This window comes from Rhinoraja longicauda, chromosome 21, assembly GCF_053455715.1.
Source record: "Rhinoraja longicauda isolate Sanriku21f chromosome 21, sRhiLon1.1, whole genome shotgun sequence".
Taxonomy (NCBI): Eukaryota; Metazoa; Chordata; class Chondrichthyes; order Rajiformes; family Arhynchobatidae; genus Rhinoraja; species Rhinoraja longicauda.
The window spans coordinates 4,861,131-4,876,686 of NC_135973.1; the positions used below are offsets into that span (position 1 = coordinate 4,861,131).

The 15,556-nt window shown below is 36.4% G+C and overlaps 1 protein-coding gene across 2 annotated transcripts in view; it reads right to left on the minus strand.

Moving 5' to 3' along the window:
• Positions 1-4,916: 4,916 nt before the first annotated feature.
• The window catches only part of smurf1 (SMAD specific E3 ubiquitin protein ligase 1), a 70,646-nt gene continuing 60,006 nt past the window's right edge, over positions 4,917-15,556 (minus strand). The window contains exons 15-18 of one of the 2 annotated variants that reach the window (XM_078417637.1): positions 15,206-15,326; positions 13,914-14,115; positions 12,630-12,705; positions 4,917-11,943 (exon numbers count right to left, since the gene is read on the minus strand). In XM_078417637.1, the coding sequence (XP_078273763.1) occupies positions 11,844-11,943; positions 12,630-12,705; positions 13,914-14,115; positions 15,206-15,326 (499 nt within the window). In that variant the 3' untranslated portion in view covers positions 4,917-11,843. Of the gene's footprint in view, positions 11,944-12,629; positions 12,715-13,913; positions 14,116-15,205; positions 15,327-15,556 lie in introns of both variants that reach the window. The other variant, XM_078417635.1, reaches the window with a different exon arrangement.

Below are 15,556 nucleotides of genomic sequence, written 5' to 3' on the forward strand. Positions count from 1 at the left end.
CCCATGGGTGATGGTGGAGGCGGCATAGTGGTATTGAAGGATACGATAATGGTATTTAACAGGTTTTTAGATAGATGTATGGATATGCAGGGAATGAAGGGATATGGATCATATGCAGGCAGGGAAGATTTTTTTAACTTGGCATCATGTTCTGCTCAGACCTTGTGTTCCTGAGCTGCACTGCTCTGTGTTCGATGTACAGTGTGAATATGGAAACACAACTCCATTGGCAGATGAGTTGGCATTCAGCTTTTGAGATACAATAAGCAAAATAAAATCTTCAGGGAAATATGGGGCTTTAGTATGATGCATATGGTTGTAATCTGGCAAATGCGGTTTAAAAAGAAAGCAGATTAAGTAATAATTTTTAACAGGAAACTGGATGTTTACTTGATAGAAGATATTTGGTAGGGTTATGGGAAAAGAACAAGAGGACCGTGGCTAATTGCACAGCACTTTGTGAGTGGGCACAAACATGATGGATCAGTGACCTCCTAATGCTGTAGGAATCTATAGTTACCCTTTTCTCAAATACAAAATCAGTGGGTCTGGTGCCATTTTGAACCCCATAGAAATATTGCCATGAGTTTCCCATGACGCCATCCTGGATAGTAAACGGGCCATAACATCAGTTTCTTAATGGCTAATGATTTCACTGTCAATGGGAAGGTGGGAATAATAATAAAACACGTCTTGAATAAAACACGATTTATTCACAAAATGCTGGAGTAACTCAGCAGGTCAGGCAGCATCTCGGCAGAGAAGGAATGGGTGACATTTCGGGTCGAGATCCTTCTTCAGACTGATGTCAGGGGGGCGGGAAAAAAAAAAAAAAAAGTTTGAATAAAACACGTCAAGGTTTTTCCACTCAAAGTGCAGGCCCATTGCTGTCAGGTGTCCAGGGGATATAGTAGGGATGCCACTGGTGCCTGCCTTCTCTATCCAAATTATCCCAATTCTAGAATTATGAAGATGGAAGAAAGAAAATTTACAAAGATGTTGCCAGGAATTGAGGGTCTGAGCTATAGGGAGAGATTGGGCAGGCTAGGACTTTATTTCTTGGAGCGCAGAAGGCTGAGGGGTGATCTTAGAGACGTGTGTAAGAGGGAAATAGATAGGGTAGATGCACAATGTCTTTCACCCGGGTAGAGGAATCAAGAACCAGGGACACAGGTTTAAGTTGAGAGGGGAAGGATTTAATAGGAACTTGAGGGATGATTTTTTCCACAGTCACCATATGGTTATATGGAATGAGCTGCCAGAGGAGGTGGTCGAGGCAGGTACAATAACATTTAAAAGACATTCGAACAGGAACATATTAGGAAGGATTTCGTGGGATATGGGCCTCATGCAGGCAGGTGAGATTAGTGTAGAAGGGGTATCTTGGTCGGCATGGGTGAGTTGCGTCGAAGGGACTGATTCTGTTTCGTATGACTAATTTGGTATGAAACTGATACCACTCAAAATAATAATGAGCTCCTGGTTTTATCTTAGTTAGATCAACTACATTAAACTAAATGCAATACTCCATTGTTACAAAGGAAGAGAGGTTTCTCAGGATAGGGTTGAGTGGAAAAGTAATTTTAATTTTGGTGACGTCCAAGACCAATTATTTGAGACCTTGGGGATTGGACACCCCCCCCCCCCCAGTATTAATGGATACCACAGGAGAATGAGACCTTACTGTGCACCACAATTGGGAAAATCACAAAGCACTGGGAAATGAAGTAAACAACATTAGTATTCCTGGCACTAGATTATCTCAAATTTATAACATGACGTTTCTGGTCCTGAGAAAACCAACGAGAAGGTCAGGGAAGCTTTAGTGTTAGAATCCCGAAAACCCAATTTTACTTCTGCAAACCCTAATCAAAGTTGACCCTTCTTCTGTACTTGTTTGGGCTGATATATAGTTGTGAGTATAGGCATTCACATTTTATTTATAAAACTTTAACAATGAAAGCTTGAAATAACACTAATCTTAGATAATCTCAGGTTGATATGTGCTTGGTATATTTTCTAACTAAAGAAATAAAAAACATTATTTTCACTTTTTAACAAAGCAGAATTCTGGCAGTCAAAGAGGTAATGAGACAAACTTGCCCTGGAATGATCTATAAAAGTGAAGGATCACTCACTGGGTAATCATGTTCGGATTAATCTCACCAGCCACTGTGATCTTTGCTTTTGCGTGGTCAGAGTTTGCAGGCACTGGAGTCTACAATAACATGACAGTTGAACTTCTGGACTCTATTCCCTGACTGATGAAGATCAGCATTCCAAACGCCTCCTTCACCATCCCGTCAAGTCAATTTTAATTCCATGGATGAGGGGCTTTAGTTGCCTGGATAGACTGGAGAAGTTGGAATCATTCTCTTTACAACTGAAAAGGTTAAGGGGGATCTGAAAAACCCCCCCTTAAAATTACAAAGAGCAGCTGAACGGATAGAGTAGGCTGCTAGTGACCATAGGGCGAGGAGTGAAAGTGATTGGCAAAACAACTCATTGTGCTATGAGATGACATTTCTACTTTTTTGTGTCCCCTGGAGTATGGCCAGGGTCTGCAAAGTATTGCTGAGGGTTGTAGTAGAGGCACATTCAGTTGTTTCATTCATGAGGGAACTGACTAAATAGTAGAAACGATAAATAAAACACCATGCAAAGAGGGATATTGGAATTTGCATGAGGCTTGCAACAGTCACTGATTGTACATGTTTTAGCTCGACCCAGTGTAATCTGATTTGCTCACGAATTGAGCTGATCAAGAGGCAAGTGTTCAATTGTCAAATGTACTGACAATGGAACAATTAAATTCTCACTTGCAGCAGCATTACAGGCCTGTAAACACAATACTCAGACAACTTTTAATTAACAAGAATTCAATAAATCAGACATATAGGTGTACACACCTTGGCCTCTTTCCACACTATAACCTTCCTGTCGTGTTGGTAATTGTGATAATTCTTATTGCAATTGCACCATTTAACACTGCGGACCTTCATAAAGTCCCAGGAACCATCAGCTGTACGTGCCCAACCTATGAAACACCACAGCGACTCACATCCCATGTTCACAAATAGCATACATTCCCATGATTTCCAGACATCTTATTTCCAGGAAACAAGATAGGAGTTTTCAATTAAAAACACATGTAATATTACTCACTGTGAGAATTACATCTTGCACGTCAATATGCCATTGGAATTATAAACTATTCTAAAAGAAAAAAAAGATGAGAAAATAAATGGTCTGCCTAATTCAGTTAACTTTGCCTATTATTAAAAAATAAAGTAAGGTATTGGTGATGCTCTCAACATTAAGTATTGATACCTTGATCACTTTTATCTTATTAATGGATATTCAAATTTCAAATATTCCTTTATTAACAATGTTATCAATTTAGGTAATTATTCACCTAGCTTCTATCTTGAAGTATTTTGGAGATAACTTTTATTGCTGTTGGAAAAAAAATTAAAGGGCTCCATAAGTGTGGAATCAATCTCTCTGATGGGCTTATTTCAACTACAGAAGTCTTGTCTTCCAGTATTCTTGGGACCTTGGTGGTGATGGACTGACACATTCACTGGATTATTCAACGTGACTATTATTAATAACCCAATCCTCTTTTGGTTCACTTTTTTAAAAAAATGTTACATAATAGTATAATACAATTTCCAGTGAATCCTGCAAGTTTAATGAAAGCATGGATCCACTGAGTTTAGAAAAAGTGGGACAATGGAGAACTGGTCAGTTTATAGGGAGCTAAGGAAACATGCCAAATGCTGAAATGGTATCAAATGATCGGTAGTGAAGCAGTCCATGCAATGATGATCAGCAATTCTGTGTGTTGTGGCATCGAGTAAGAAGTGGGAAAGAAGAGAGTGAAACCCATTGATTCTCCATGGATCAAATACATGATTATTTTTTTCCAGGGGTTAAGGCGATAAAGAGATTCTAATGATTTCAGGATTACTGCTCAAACAATAGTAAACAATGGACTTTAAAATGTCTATAGACAAAAAGCTGGAGTAATTTAGGCAGCATCTCTAGACAGAAGGAATGGGTGATGTTTCATGTTGAGACCCTTCAGTGTCGCTGGGATCATTACAGTTACAGATTCCTGACATCTTTCAGCCCTCTTGCTTTCCCATGGGAAAAGTAATTTCTTTAAGAAAAAGGTAGGTATCCTTTAAGACACAAAAAGAAAAAGTGCCAAAACTAACACTGCAATTATTGGTAGGAATGCATCCAATGATGCATGTTAAGGTACTTTACTGAAATGTGAAGTTGTTAGTCACGGTATTCTTAATTTTACTGCACTCAACAGGATTAACAGACAAAAACAAATCAAGTGATAGAATGCACAATGAAGATATTCTGTTAAACACAGTTTCCTTACACTAAAGTTGTAACATAAATATTTGCACATAAATCTTTTTTTTGCTTTCCATCTTTAATTGATTTTCACTCTCCCATTAATTCTTGGAGAATCAAACAGGAAACCTTCCTTGACAAAATTAATGCACACATTTCATTTCAGGATGTCCCAATGCAGTTTAGTAAAATAAATTACACTTTTAAAAAAGTCATTGCAATAACATTAAGAAACAAGTCAATTTACACCCCAACCTTTTACAAAGTATAATCTTACATCATATAATGTAGTCTGATTTGTTTGAATGAGAATTCTATATTGGACAGTATGTTAGAGATATGATCCTAGGTATCACAGAGGAAGAGGGCCCTTGGAGTACAAGTCCATGTATAGCATGAGGTTTGATGGAGTGAGTAATAATATATTTAAACTTAAAACTTGATTTTGTGTTTTTTACTTCGTTCTAACACGTGCTTTATTTAGTACTGTTGATGTTCAAAAGTATTAAGATCAAGCCAAGAAATTCAAATCAGCACAGATATTTAAAGTTCAAATTTTATTGCATGTAACAAAAATGAATGCGGCCTTGAGTCCAACATCTACTCAACTACCAGCCATCAAATTCAGTCCATACCTCATTCAATACCATAATAAAAAATACCTCGATTCACAGTTAAAACAAAGATTTTATACACTGTTCACGACAAAACTGGTGCTAAAAGACTTTAGCAGCAACAATGAAAAAGTTAATACAGCAATAAATTTTCCTCAGATTAGTTACTAGTTAATAAATATGTGTCAAAACAATTTAATTTGCAAAAGTAAGTTTATTACAGAAAATAAAAAGGACAGATCTCTTACATAAAAGACTGGGTGTGTTTCAAGAAAGGAGCAAAGCAGCTTTGAACCTTTTGACTATTACAGAGCTTTCACCTTCAGGAGTGCTATCTTTTTTTTTAAAAATTCAGAAAAGCCCACAAAAGTCAGTGTAGAACCTCTAACTCTCATGGGTAAATTCTGTTTATCAGACGATCTCGGAGTAGATATTGTTAACAAACTGCAAAAAAGCTACACAACTGCAAGTTATATTGGAAATGGCACTTTTTTGTTCAATATTACAAGGGGAAAGTGAAATAAGGGTTGGCTAAAATTGCATCATCCAATATTTATTAAGCTATGATTATTGCAGTTATATTTCTGTCATTATATAAATTTAGGAGACACGTTAGAAAACTCTAGGGTTATTATATATTACACAGTAGTTTTCCTTAATCTGGAATTATATAGGCAAAAATCACTAGATTAATACAGTGAGATGCTGTTGTTATTTGCAATGCTACTGCATTGCATTGGCCAACCAAAGGATTAAAAATAGCTTAAAAATAGGTGTTAGCATCAATGGACTTTCACCATTGCTTACTTGCATCGCACCATTACCTGTCAGGTCCAGTGGCAAACAATTAATCTACCAATACATGTGTGGGTGATTTACTTGGTAATTCATTGATTGAGCCCACGAACATAGGGTTCTTGCAGAACATAAATCACTCAAGGAAAGGAATTGAAAAGATATTAGGAATCCACAGGTGTAAATGAATGTCCCATCTCCTCAGTTTAGTGATCTTTTACTTGAAATCTGAATTTGGTCCTCTCTCCTCATTTCCTCTTTTAGCTCCATGTAAACCATAATTTCACAGAAATAATCATCTAAATAGTCAGGCCACTACTATTTTGAGAGGTCAAAAAGCAAGCAGTTATTTCAAATGGATGAAACACACATTTGTCTCACCCCATTCTTCCTGGCCCATCGTTTGCATGTCCTCGTAATTTACACTAATCAATGCACCGCAGGAATTTTACGTCAATAAAGGAAAGACAAGTCCAAATGCAATCAACGACAGCACTGTTAAATGCTAATTTGGAGAGGTCAGTAGATCTTTCCCCAAATGATTTCTTCATACAAATGCAAGAATGGCACACAGGGGAGTATATCCCAAGTATTTCTACAGCACTTCAATAATTTTAAGGGCAGACACACCATCAGCTGAGGTAAATGAATTCTGTTTTACTTCCAGTACTCCATCAATAAAGCAGACCCTTTACACTATCACTGGGACAAAAGTGTGGACATGCAATAAGTGCCCCAAAATACGGCAATATGCACGAAGCTTGCAACAGTCGCTGAGCGTAGATATTTTAGCTTCAACCAGTGTAGTCCGATTTAATTCTCAACTAAGATTTGCATTGCAATCATCTCTGTCTTCCTTAATGAAGCATCAAATTTAGAGCATCAGCGAAAGAAGAGCTTGTAGGAAAGAACTGCAGATGCTGGTTTAAATCAAAGGTAGACACAAAATGCTGGAGTAACTCAGCGGGACAGGCAGCATCTCTGGAGAGAAAGAAGAGCTATGGCTATTCATCTATAGACAGACTTTACCACATCTTGCTGAGTGATTTGTTTTTACTCCCTTCAGTTCCAATAAGTACATATCAGATAGGAGCAGAAGAAAACAAAACATACTTGATTCTCCCACTCATCTCCCACCCTAACCTGGAGAATGATTTCACGGTTTTAAAACACAATAACCTCCATAATGTTATACAAAGACTAAATATTAGATATGGTTCTGCAATGATTGAGAAAATATGCTCTGGAATAATTTTCACAACAAGCCTTAAGTTTTGAAAATGAGCGACTAATAATCTCAATTTCTATATTGTTTTTTCAGCACTGATAGTGGCAACAGCAGTGTCATGGTCACACCAGAATTGAAGAACTTCATCCAAAACAGCTAAAAATCTGAGTTTCACGAGCAAGCTATTTCTATTTCAACAGAGGAATAGTTAGCATCTCTACACCTCCTCCCCTGGTTCTATTTACCATCAATGTCCCAATTCATCCAATGTGTTCTTTTGTGCAAAATTTGGGTCTGGTAAAAAGTCTGTAAATGCCTTCTGACCGTTTAAGCACTTTTTCCATTCTAAGTGACTGGCAAACGAGAACTGCATCAGCAACTTGCATAAATTCAGTTTGTAAGATTGAAGTTCATTCCTCTGGGCAAAGCAGAAGAAAAAGTGAACTTTAAAATAGAAATATTCCACACCAAATCTTTCCTATCAAAGAATAGCATCAGGGTTTCCAATATACTCATTTCACACATATAAAATTACTGCTTAGAAAAACTGACCTTATGTATGTTCTGATGCAGTTCTGATAATCTCAGACTTCTCCTTAGATGCTGCGTGATCTGCTGTGTGCTTCCATTTTTTCTATTATACTGGTGGGACAAACTGGCTGCTGTACTTCCTACAATTGTGGCGAGACCTTAAATATACTGAATTGGCTGCATTTGGGGGGCACAGGATGTGAAATGTGCTATCGAAATGGAAGTTTGACCTGAACACTTTGTTAATTACACCCAAGGTTTATAAATTTCAATTATTTAGGTAGGCTGGTGTTCTTTTGCCATAGGATTAACTGGGAACAAATCCAGGGGAAAAAAAAGAAACCCTTTGTAAATACCTCTTTGTAAATATGGTCTTCAATTTTCCTCCCATTTTCTAACAGAGATGGTTCTGAAAGGTGCATAGATTTCATAACCTACCCAAACTACTATGTTCTACAATGCATTTGATCCATGAAAAAAAATTAAGTGGAAACACATTGTATCTTCTTATATATAAAATCAATATATTAAAATGTTTTCTGCCTTTATGATCTTGTTGCATTTATATTTGTCATGCAGTTAGTTAGAAGTCAATGATTAAAAACAATTCCCCCCTCAATGCCCAACCTTACCACCAAATGTTTCTATGTACCAATTGCTATTTTAGTTGTAGAATTCCAAACTAATTCCCCCTTCTCTGCCAGTTATGTACATAATAATATCCTGCATTTTAATAACTGTTAATTTGAAGTACTGCAATTATATCTTACTTTTGGAGCATTGTACAATTAGTGTTTAACTTTAAAGTGCTATAAGATTAAATGTTCAACTCTTTCCTCATCAATGTGGCTTCTGTAAGTAAGTTGCCTGACCAGCCATGATTGACCGAACAAAGTATCGCAATCCTGGATTCATCTTATGCTGCAGAATTATAATTTTACTTTACAATGTAAAGGCTGTTTTGAATATTTGTATTATGTTTCACTAAATATTTCAGAATTATAATCCTTGCATTCTGTTCTCTTCGAAACTGCTGATTTTTCTTCTAAAACTTGCAACAAATAAGTCCCTGCAGTCACTGTCTTTTTTTATGCTGTCCTTGGCTTAGTCCTTTATGGGATTGGGAAAGACAAGTCATTGTGGCGTCTGTGACTCAACTTCATTCAAATGGAAGAATAAAAGGGGTTTAAACTTTTTTTCAGAACTTCTTTTCTCTCTCACTGCATAACGTCCAGAAACGCCTGTGCACTAAAGTTTTAAACTGTTACGTCCGTGCATTTGCAAGATGCAATCTCCTAAAACTGCAAGGAAATACATGGTCTAGCATTTTTACACATCAAGTGACATTACAATTGAAACTGCACAGAAGTCTCAGCTGCTGGACTGCGGTGACATAAAAGTAGCATTTAGTCTGTTTAATCCCATAGAATTAACATTTTCCAGAGTTAATGGTAAAAGCAACAATATTCTTTGCAGCGTAACTTTGAAAACAGAACATGCCAATTTCACATTATCCATGTATTTCTTAAGTAATCAAGTGACCAAGTGACCAAGTAAAAAAAATAATACCCTACATTCAGTATCAATTTCATAATTTCATTGAAAACTACGATTTGTGCTCTGATTTGAAACTATTTGCTTCCTTTATCGTCAAACGCATGTCTTGTGCTTTGAGATTCGTACAGACGGGAATCTGACTGGCAACGTGCAACTTAACATGTCCAATTTGGAACATTAATTTTAGTGATCAGAGATCATCTACATCAAACAATGAGTTAGCTACTGAGTTAAAGGGTTATATAAAGAAAATCAATCAATTTGCAAAGAACACAGTAACCACTCATGACATTATTTTCTGGTGCTGCTAATGCAAGCAAAATGGCAGAGGAGAATTGTTCTAGATATCTCTCGAGGATTTACTAGAGTTAGCAGTAAAAGAATCCTAACATGTATTTTACAAATTATAAATTCAGCGTCAGTTATGTTAATGTAATAGTTACAAAAATAATAGTTAAGGAATAATATTTGTTTGGAAAGGACTTTAAATTATATCATGGACCCATAAATTAGGGAAAACTTTAGATATAAAAACTGCTAAAATACAGTACACTAATAAATGTAGAAGTAAATCTTTCTGATGTCTAATACCATGAGACAACATATTGTTGACAAGCGCTCAACGTTTACATGCAATCAGCATTGAAATATTATCAAATTGTAATTCTTTTGTCATCTCAGTGAAACTGAAATCCCCATTCTAGGCTACAAAATATAACTCTGCCCCAAACCTTCGCCACACAGTTTGCCAAACTGTAGCATCCGAGACTGAGATTTCAGTTCTGCTTCAATAATATTGAAAATAAAATCCAACGTTTTAGACAAATAAATTGATTTCTACGCTACCTTGATTAAAGATTTGAACTGGTTGGTCACTGTGTAAAATCAATGAGTGCAATATGCTTTTTAATTTTTGATGAATTTATGCAACATTTATTTAGTTCAGTGAGACTGCAATGAGTTGAAAGCTGTGATTTTGTTCACTCCCAGATAATAAAATAAAAATTCTGCTTCTTCAAAGTGAATCTTTAGAGCAGGCGACTAACCTTTTCAGTAGTGATCAACAGAGACATAGATAAAGCACTAAGTAGACTTGACTTTGCCCAAACCCTTAACATGGACTTAAAACAGACATGTCATTGGTCACAATTCCTTTAGTTACCCGACATGTAAAAATGAATTCATTTCTACGAGTGTTTACACCATTGTTGTTATCAAACTATTTTGATTTATAGCCACACAATATTAGCTTGAAATCTACACAATTTAAGATCAACAAATACAAGAAAAGGAATAAATGTCTCATTTGAAAAGGGGCAGAAGAACATGATCTCTGGAATTCACAAAAACAATGCATGGTTTAAACTCATACACGGCGTCTATTTAAAGTTCCAGAGTCTTCCTTAATGTTGACGGCACTAACACAGTTTAAATAATTTCCTTTTTTGCTTATTCATGTCTTCAGAAGCGTTCATGATCTTAATTAAAAATAACCTCAATTCAACATCCCGAAACATAAAGGCAAACTTTTCAGCAAATTGTTAAAACATGGATGTAAGTATCGTGATAATATATTTTTCATAACATAATCTGCGTAGTCTCTTGGAATGGTCTCGCTCGTAAATTGTCATGTAAACCAGTTTCACACTTGGCACATTTCTCTGGTTTTCTTGAGATTGGGTGCTTCACGAATGTCTGCCATTATAGGTTCCCAGCTCAGGGGAAGGTGGCAAGGGAACAAAAGAATTACAAGGGGATTCAGAGACAAACCCGATTTACAGCAAAATAAAACTGAGGGGGAAAAAAAAAAATCACCTCAGCAACAATGTCTGTCAATTGTCCCCCATTAACTCTTTCAACACTGAACTCCAAATGGATCAGTCTTTGTGTACTGAAAGACACTTTCATGTATCTATACATTCAGCTCTTATTTTTAAATTAGTTCTGTAAAAAATGATGTTTATTTTATGTGCATTATGAAGTGGAACTTAAGGAATAAATAGAGGATACCTTACCTCAAGCTGTTCGTAAAACGAACATTTGAGCATGACTACAATTTTAATTTTGGAGCCAAAACATGACTGCAGTATTAAAGGATTCATCACATTAGAACAAGTTTTTTTGTAAATACATTTGTAAATATTCCTAAAAACAGTTACCTATCATATTGTTGAGGAATAAAATTCTTTTAACAAAATATAGATAAAAATAATCTGATTTGATCAAAACGCACCAAGTATAGTTACTGTCTGCGCTGAAAGAGTTGATAAAAAAGGAATACTCAAGCTAGAAAATTACCTATTTCTAGTTTAGCATCCAGTATTTTTAAACGCCAGTTTCAGCTTTTGAAAGAATGAAACGTTTCCGTTGGACCATTTTTATGAGGGTGAATGGTTAAAAGAATATAAGGAAGTGAAATGTGCAAGGATCTGTCATCGTTCACTGTGCAAAGTTTTTGAAATAAAGTTTCAAGCACACAACTTAAAAATGTATGATACAACTGAAACAGGTCCATTTTTCTGTCTGTCAGTATCTTCTTTACTTGAGCTTCCCGGTTTCCTCTTTTCGAAATCCTGCTGCCTTTCAGTTTCTGAGCGATCAGCGTCTTTACATCATTTGTAAGTTATAGCAACCATGTGAGTGAATTGTTAGTTCTCTCAGTTACACTGTGCGCCACTCATCCTGATGCTTGCAGAAATTCCTTTCCGTAGTGTTCCCAACAACTTCAAAAGGATTTGCGTACTTCACTCCACTGCAAAGCCACATGTCTCTTCCACTGCTGTCAATAATTTCTCATAAAGCTTTTCATAAGACTCATAAGGAGGAATGTCTATACGATTAAAACTGAGCAGAGAAAGAACAAGTAAATAGACGTTAATGAAAAAGGAACTGCAGATGTTGTTTTTTACCAAAATGGTAGAGTAACTTAGCGAGTCAGGCAGCATCTCTGGAGGAAATGAACAGGTGACATTTTGTGCTGGGACCTTTCTTCATTCTGATCTGAAACATCACCTATCCATTTTCCCCAGAGATGCTGCATGACCCGCTGAGATAGACACACAATGCTGAACTGTCTTAAACACAGACATTATTGGTCACAGGTGATTTAATTTATCTTCAATTCATTATGTATTTCTGGAAGGCAATTGGGACTGAAAACAGGCACTGAAAACAAAATCCACTGAATTATCATTCTGTAGTAATTTGACTGAAATAATGTTACAAAATAAATTGAGCAAACAAGGTTTATGGGAAGCATGCCAAGTCAAAAACTTGCACGTCAAGCAATTCATTCTGGCCTCCCAATGAAAGTTTTCCACTTCATACAACCCTAAAGGAATCTTCGAAGAGATTACAAATAGAGATTTCCAAAGCATTCTATTAATAACATATTGAGCATGTTGGAAAAGCAGGCAATGCACTTTATATAATTAATTAACTGGCAGAAGGCCAGAATTTGTAAACCCTTGAGGGTTCCCATATCTGACCATGGAGTGAATGCTCTGCTTTAAAAAAAAAGTAAAACTCACCATGTATGTGCTTTGGGAAGGTTTTCTGTGTTGGCATCAATCAAATGGATGGTGAAAAGCCTTGGACCTGCCGCACCTGTAGAACCTTACATGTACAAAATCTAGTTAAACCATACAGCAAGTATAAAACACTTCCAGTTTTTAACTTCTAAGAGACTATCAATGGGAACATGCAAAGCAATTGAATCACTTCAAAGGTTTTCCACTCTGCACCTATTGAAATGAAAAAACACTGAAGTGAATATATAATGTGGAAGTAGTTTACATTGAAAACAATGATCATTTTATTTTTTCACAAATACCATAAAAATAATAAACAAAGATTATGGTATTGATGACCAATGCAAACACAAATACTGCAGGATGCTAGAGGGTAGACAGTCAGAACCTTTGTCCCAGGACGGAAATATTAAATAGTAGAGAACAGCTTCAAGGTGAGAACGGCAAAGTTTAAAGGAGATGTGCCGATCAAGTTTTCTTTTACACAGAGGGTGGTGAGTGCATGGACCACACTGTTGGGGGCAGTGGGGAGGTAGATATGATAGTGGCATTTAAGAGTTGGTCTTGGCATCATATTCAGTAGACACTGTGGGCTGAAGAGATTGTTTCTGTGCTGTACTGTTCCATGTTCGATCTATTTTTGGCAGGTAGCCCAATATCAATAGTACAAAATGCTCAGTGCCCAGCCTATGGGAACATTGTGGGGAGAAAAAATATATATTTTAAATCAGTGGTGAGTGTTGTTAAGCTGCTCCACACTGCTAAAGCAAATCAGTTTTCATTCTAATCATTTTATCTTTGTTTTCCTGAATCTATATCTCATTAGTCACATTGTGATTGTAGCAAATACAAATAGATGGACCGAAATAATGAAACGATTTCAACAAACCGCCATCTTTATAGTTCAGAGCTTATAATGGAAATGCCTTCCACCTACACAGCAACATATAATCAGCCCATTTTAGTAAAGTACTAGACCAAGTGGACCCTTTGGGCCCAAACTACTGCATTGGTGCAGCACCCTCCCCTCCCTCCCCCTCTTCCTCCACTCCATCCCCCTCAGCCCTCCTTATCCTCCCTACCCCCCTCCCTAGGAGATAGATTGAAACTTTAAAATGTGAATAATTTTAAAAATATAACTGATTTCAAAGAAACTTCTTCCATTAGCACCAAAGGGACAGTGAGCCTAAAATTGCCGCGCTATCGTGTATCGTTTTGGCTGCAGTTCAGGAACAAACAAACAAACGAGAGTTTTAGTATATAGATGATCCATCTGATAGCCACCTTGTAGTGCCTTGAATCCTTGCAGAGGTACTCTGGAAGAACCAGTTACAAACTGAAGTAGTCGTGCTCTTCTCTCCTCATCAAACATCTCCACCGTTTCCCAGAACCACTTCACAATGTTGCTGTCAGACGTGCAATGCTTTAAACGTGTGTTAGCTTTCCAGTCCTTTATGTCAATCTTCCCCAACCCACCAATAATAAGCTGCAGAAAAGAAAAACAATCAGATGCAGAGATTCTATGAACATAGACTGTTATCCATGTTTCAAAAATGATTACCAATGCTACTGCATACAAACATATGTACAAATTGTTAACAAATCTTAGTTGACAAAACTACTTCAAATGTATCAGCACTGAGATATTTTTTACAACTATGTAAAGAAAATGAAAAAAAACTAGAGATATTGAAATCATGGACAGTCTTTCCATCGACTGGATAGTAAGCAACAAAAAAAGCTTTTCACTGTACCTCAGTACACGTGACAATAAAGTAAAGAGAAACAACGTAGGAAATACTCAGAACTAGTCAGGACTAGAAACAAAAGAAATACAAGTTAGTTTTCAGTTGGAAAAGAGGAGGAAAGAAATTTGAAAAGTGACATATATTTCTCTTTTTTCCAGTTCCATTCTGGATCCAAAACATTAACTGCTTTTCTGTCCACAAATATTATTTGACCTGTTGAGGTTTCCAACATATCAGTTCCTAATTATGTTAACCTGCCACAGTATTTTAAAACTTTGGTTGAATCTGTGCAGTTTTGAAGTGCATGGTGTTTGGAATTATATATTTAAACTGCAAAGAACTTTTAAAAGCGGTGCCGTGAAAAGATGAAGCACAAGGAAGGAGCATCTTGAATATGAAATTTGCCAAGCAAGTTCACAATATTCAGGTGTGCAAATAACTGGCCAACCAATTTAATTTGTGAGATGAAATTGGGCGAGTAGCATAAGTAGAGGGAAGCATATGGATGCTATGGGAATATGTGCAGATTTTTCTAGTTCATTGCTAACATTGTCTTTATCCAGTCTTTAATAGCTTCCAGGCCTTGTATCTTCTCAACATCTACCTGAATACCCCAATCTTACAGAACCTTCTTGTGTTCTCCAGCTTTTCCAATGAAAATGGAACAAAAAAACTAATCACAATTATTTTGGTTTCTGCACTATTAATCACAAAAAGTAGCAGGCTGATCAAAAAAAAGAGGGATGGGAGTTGGGAACAATTAACAGATTAAATATAGTCACCAATTAAATGTAGTCACATTTTCATTCATGTGAAAAAGTTTGTTACCTCAATTTCTTTCTGATCAAAAGGTTTAAGGAGATGCTGTGGAATAAGCTCATTAAATCCCTTCTGTAGAGCCAGAAACTGTGCCTCAATTCCCCTCATAAATCTCCAGTTCACGTAAAGCCTGAAACAATGCAAGATAGGTTAAAGATAGAATATAATGACTTCAAAAATGAACATTCAAAATTTAAACTTGCAAACATTTTGCATTATCTTAATCATTCTGGTATAAAATGGTAAAATACAAAAATATGCCAAATTCTCATGTTAAGAGCTCAACACACTAATCAGTTAAATACTGGGTAAATGATAAAGGAAGTAAATTACAATAAAGCAGAAAGAAGGCCAAGCAAA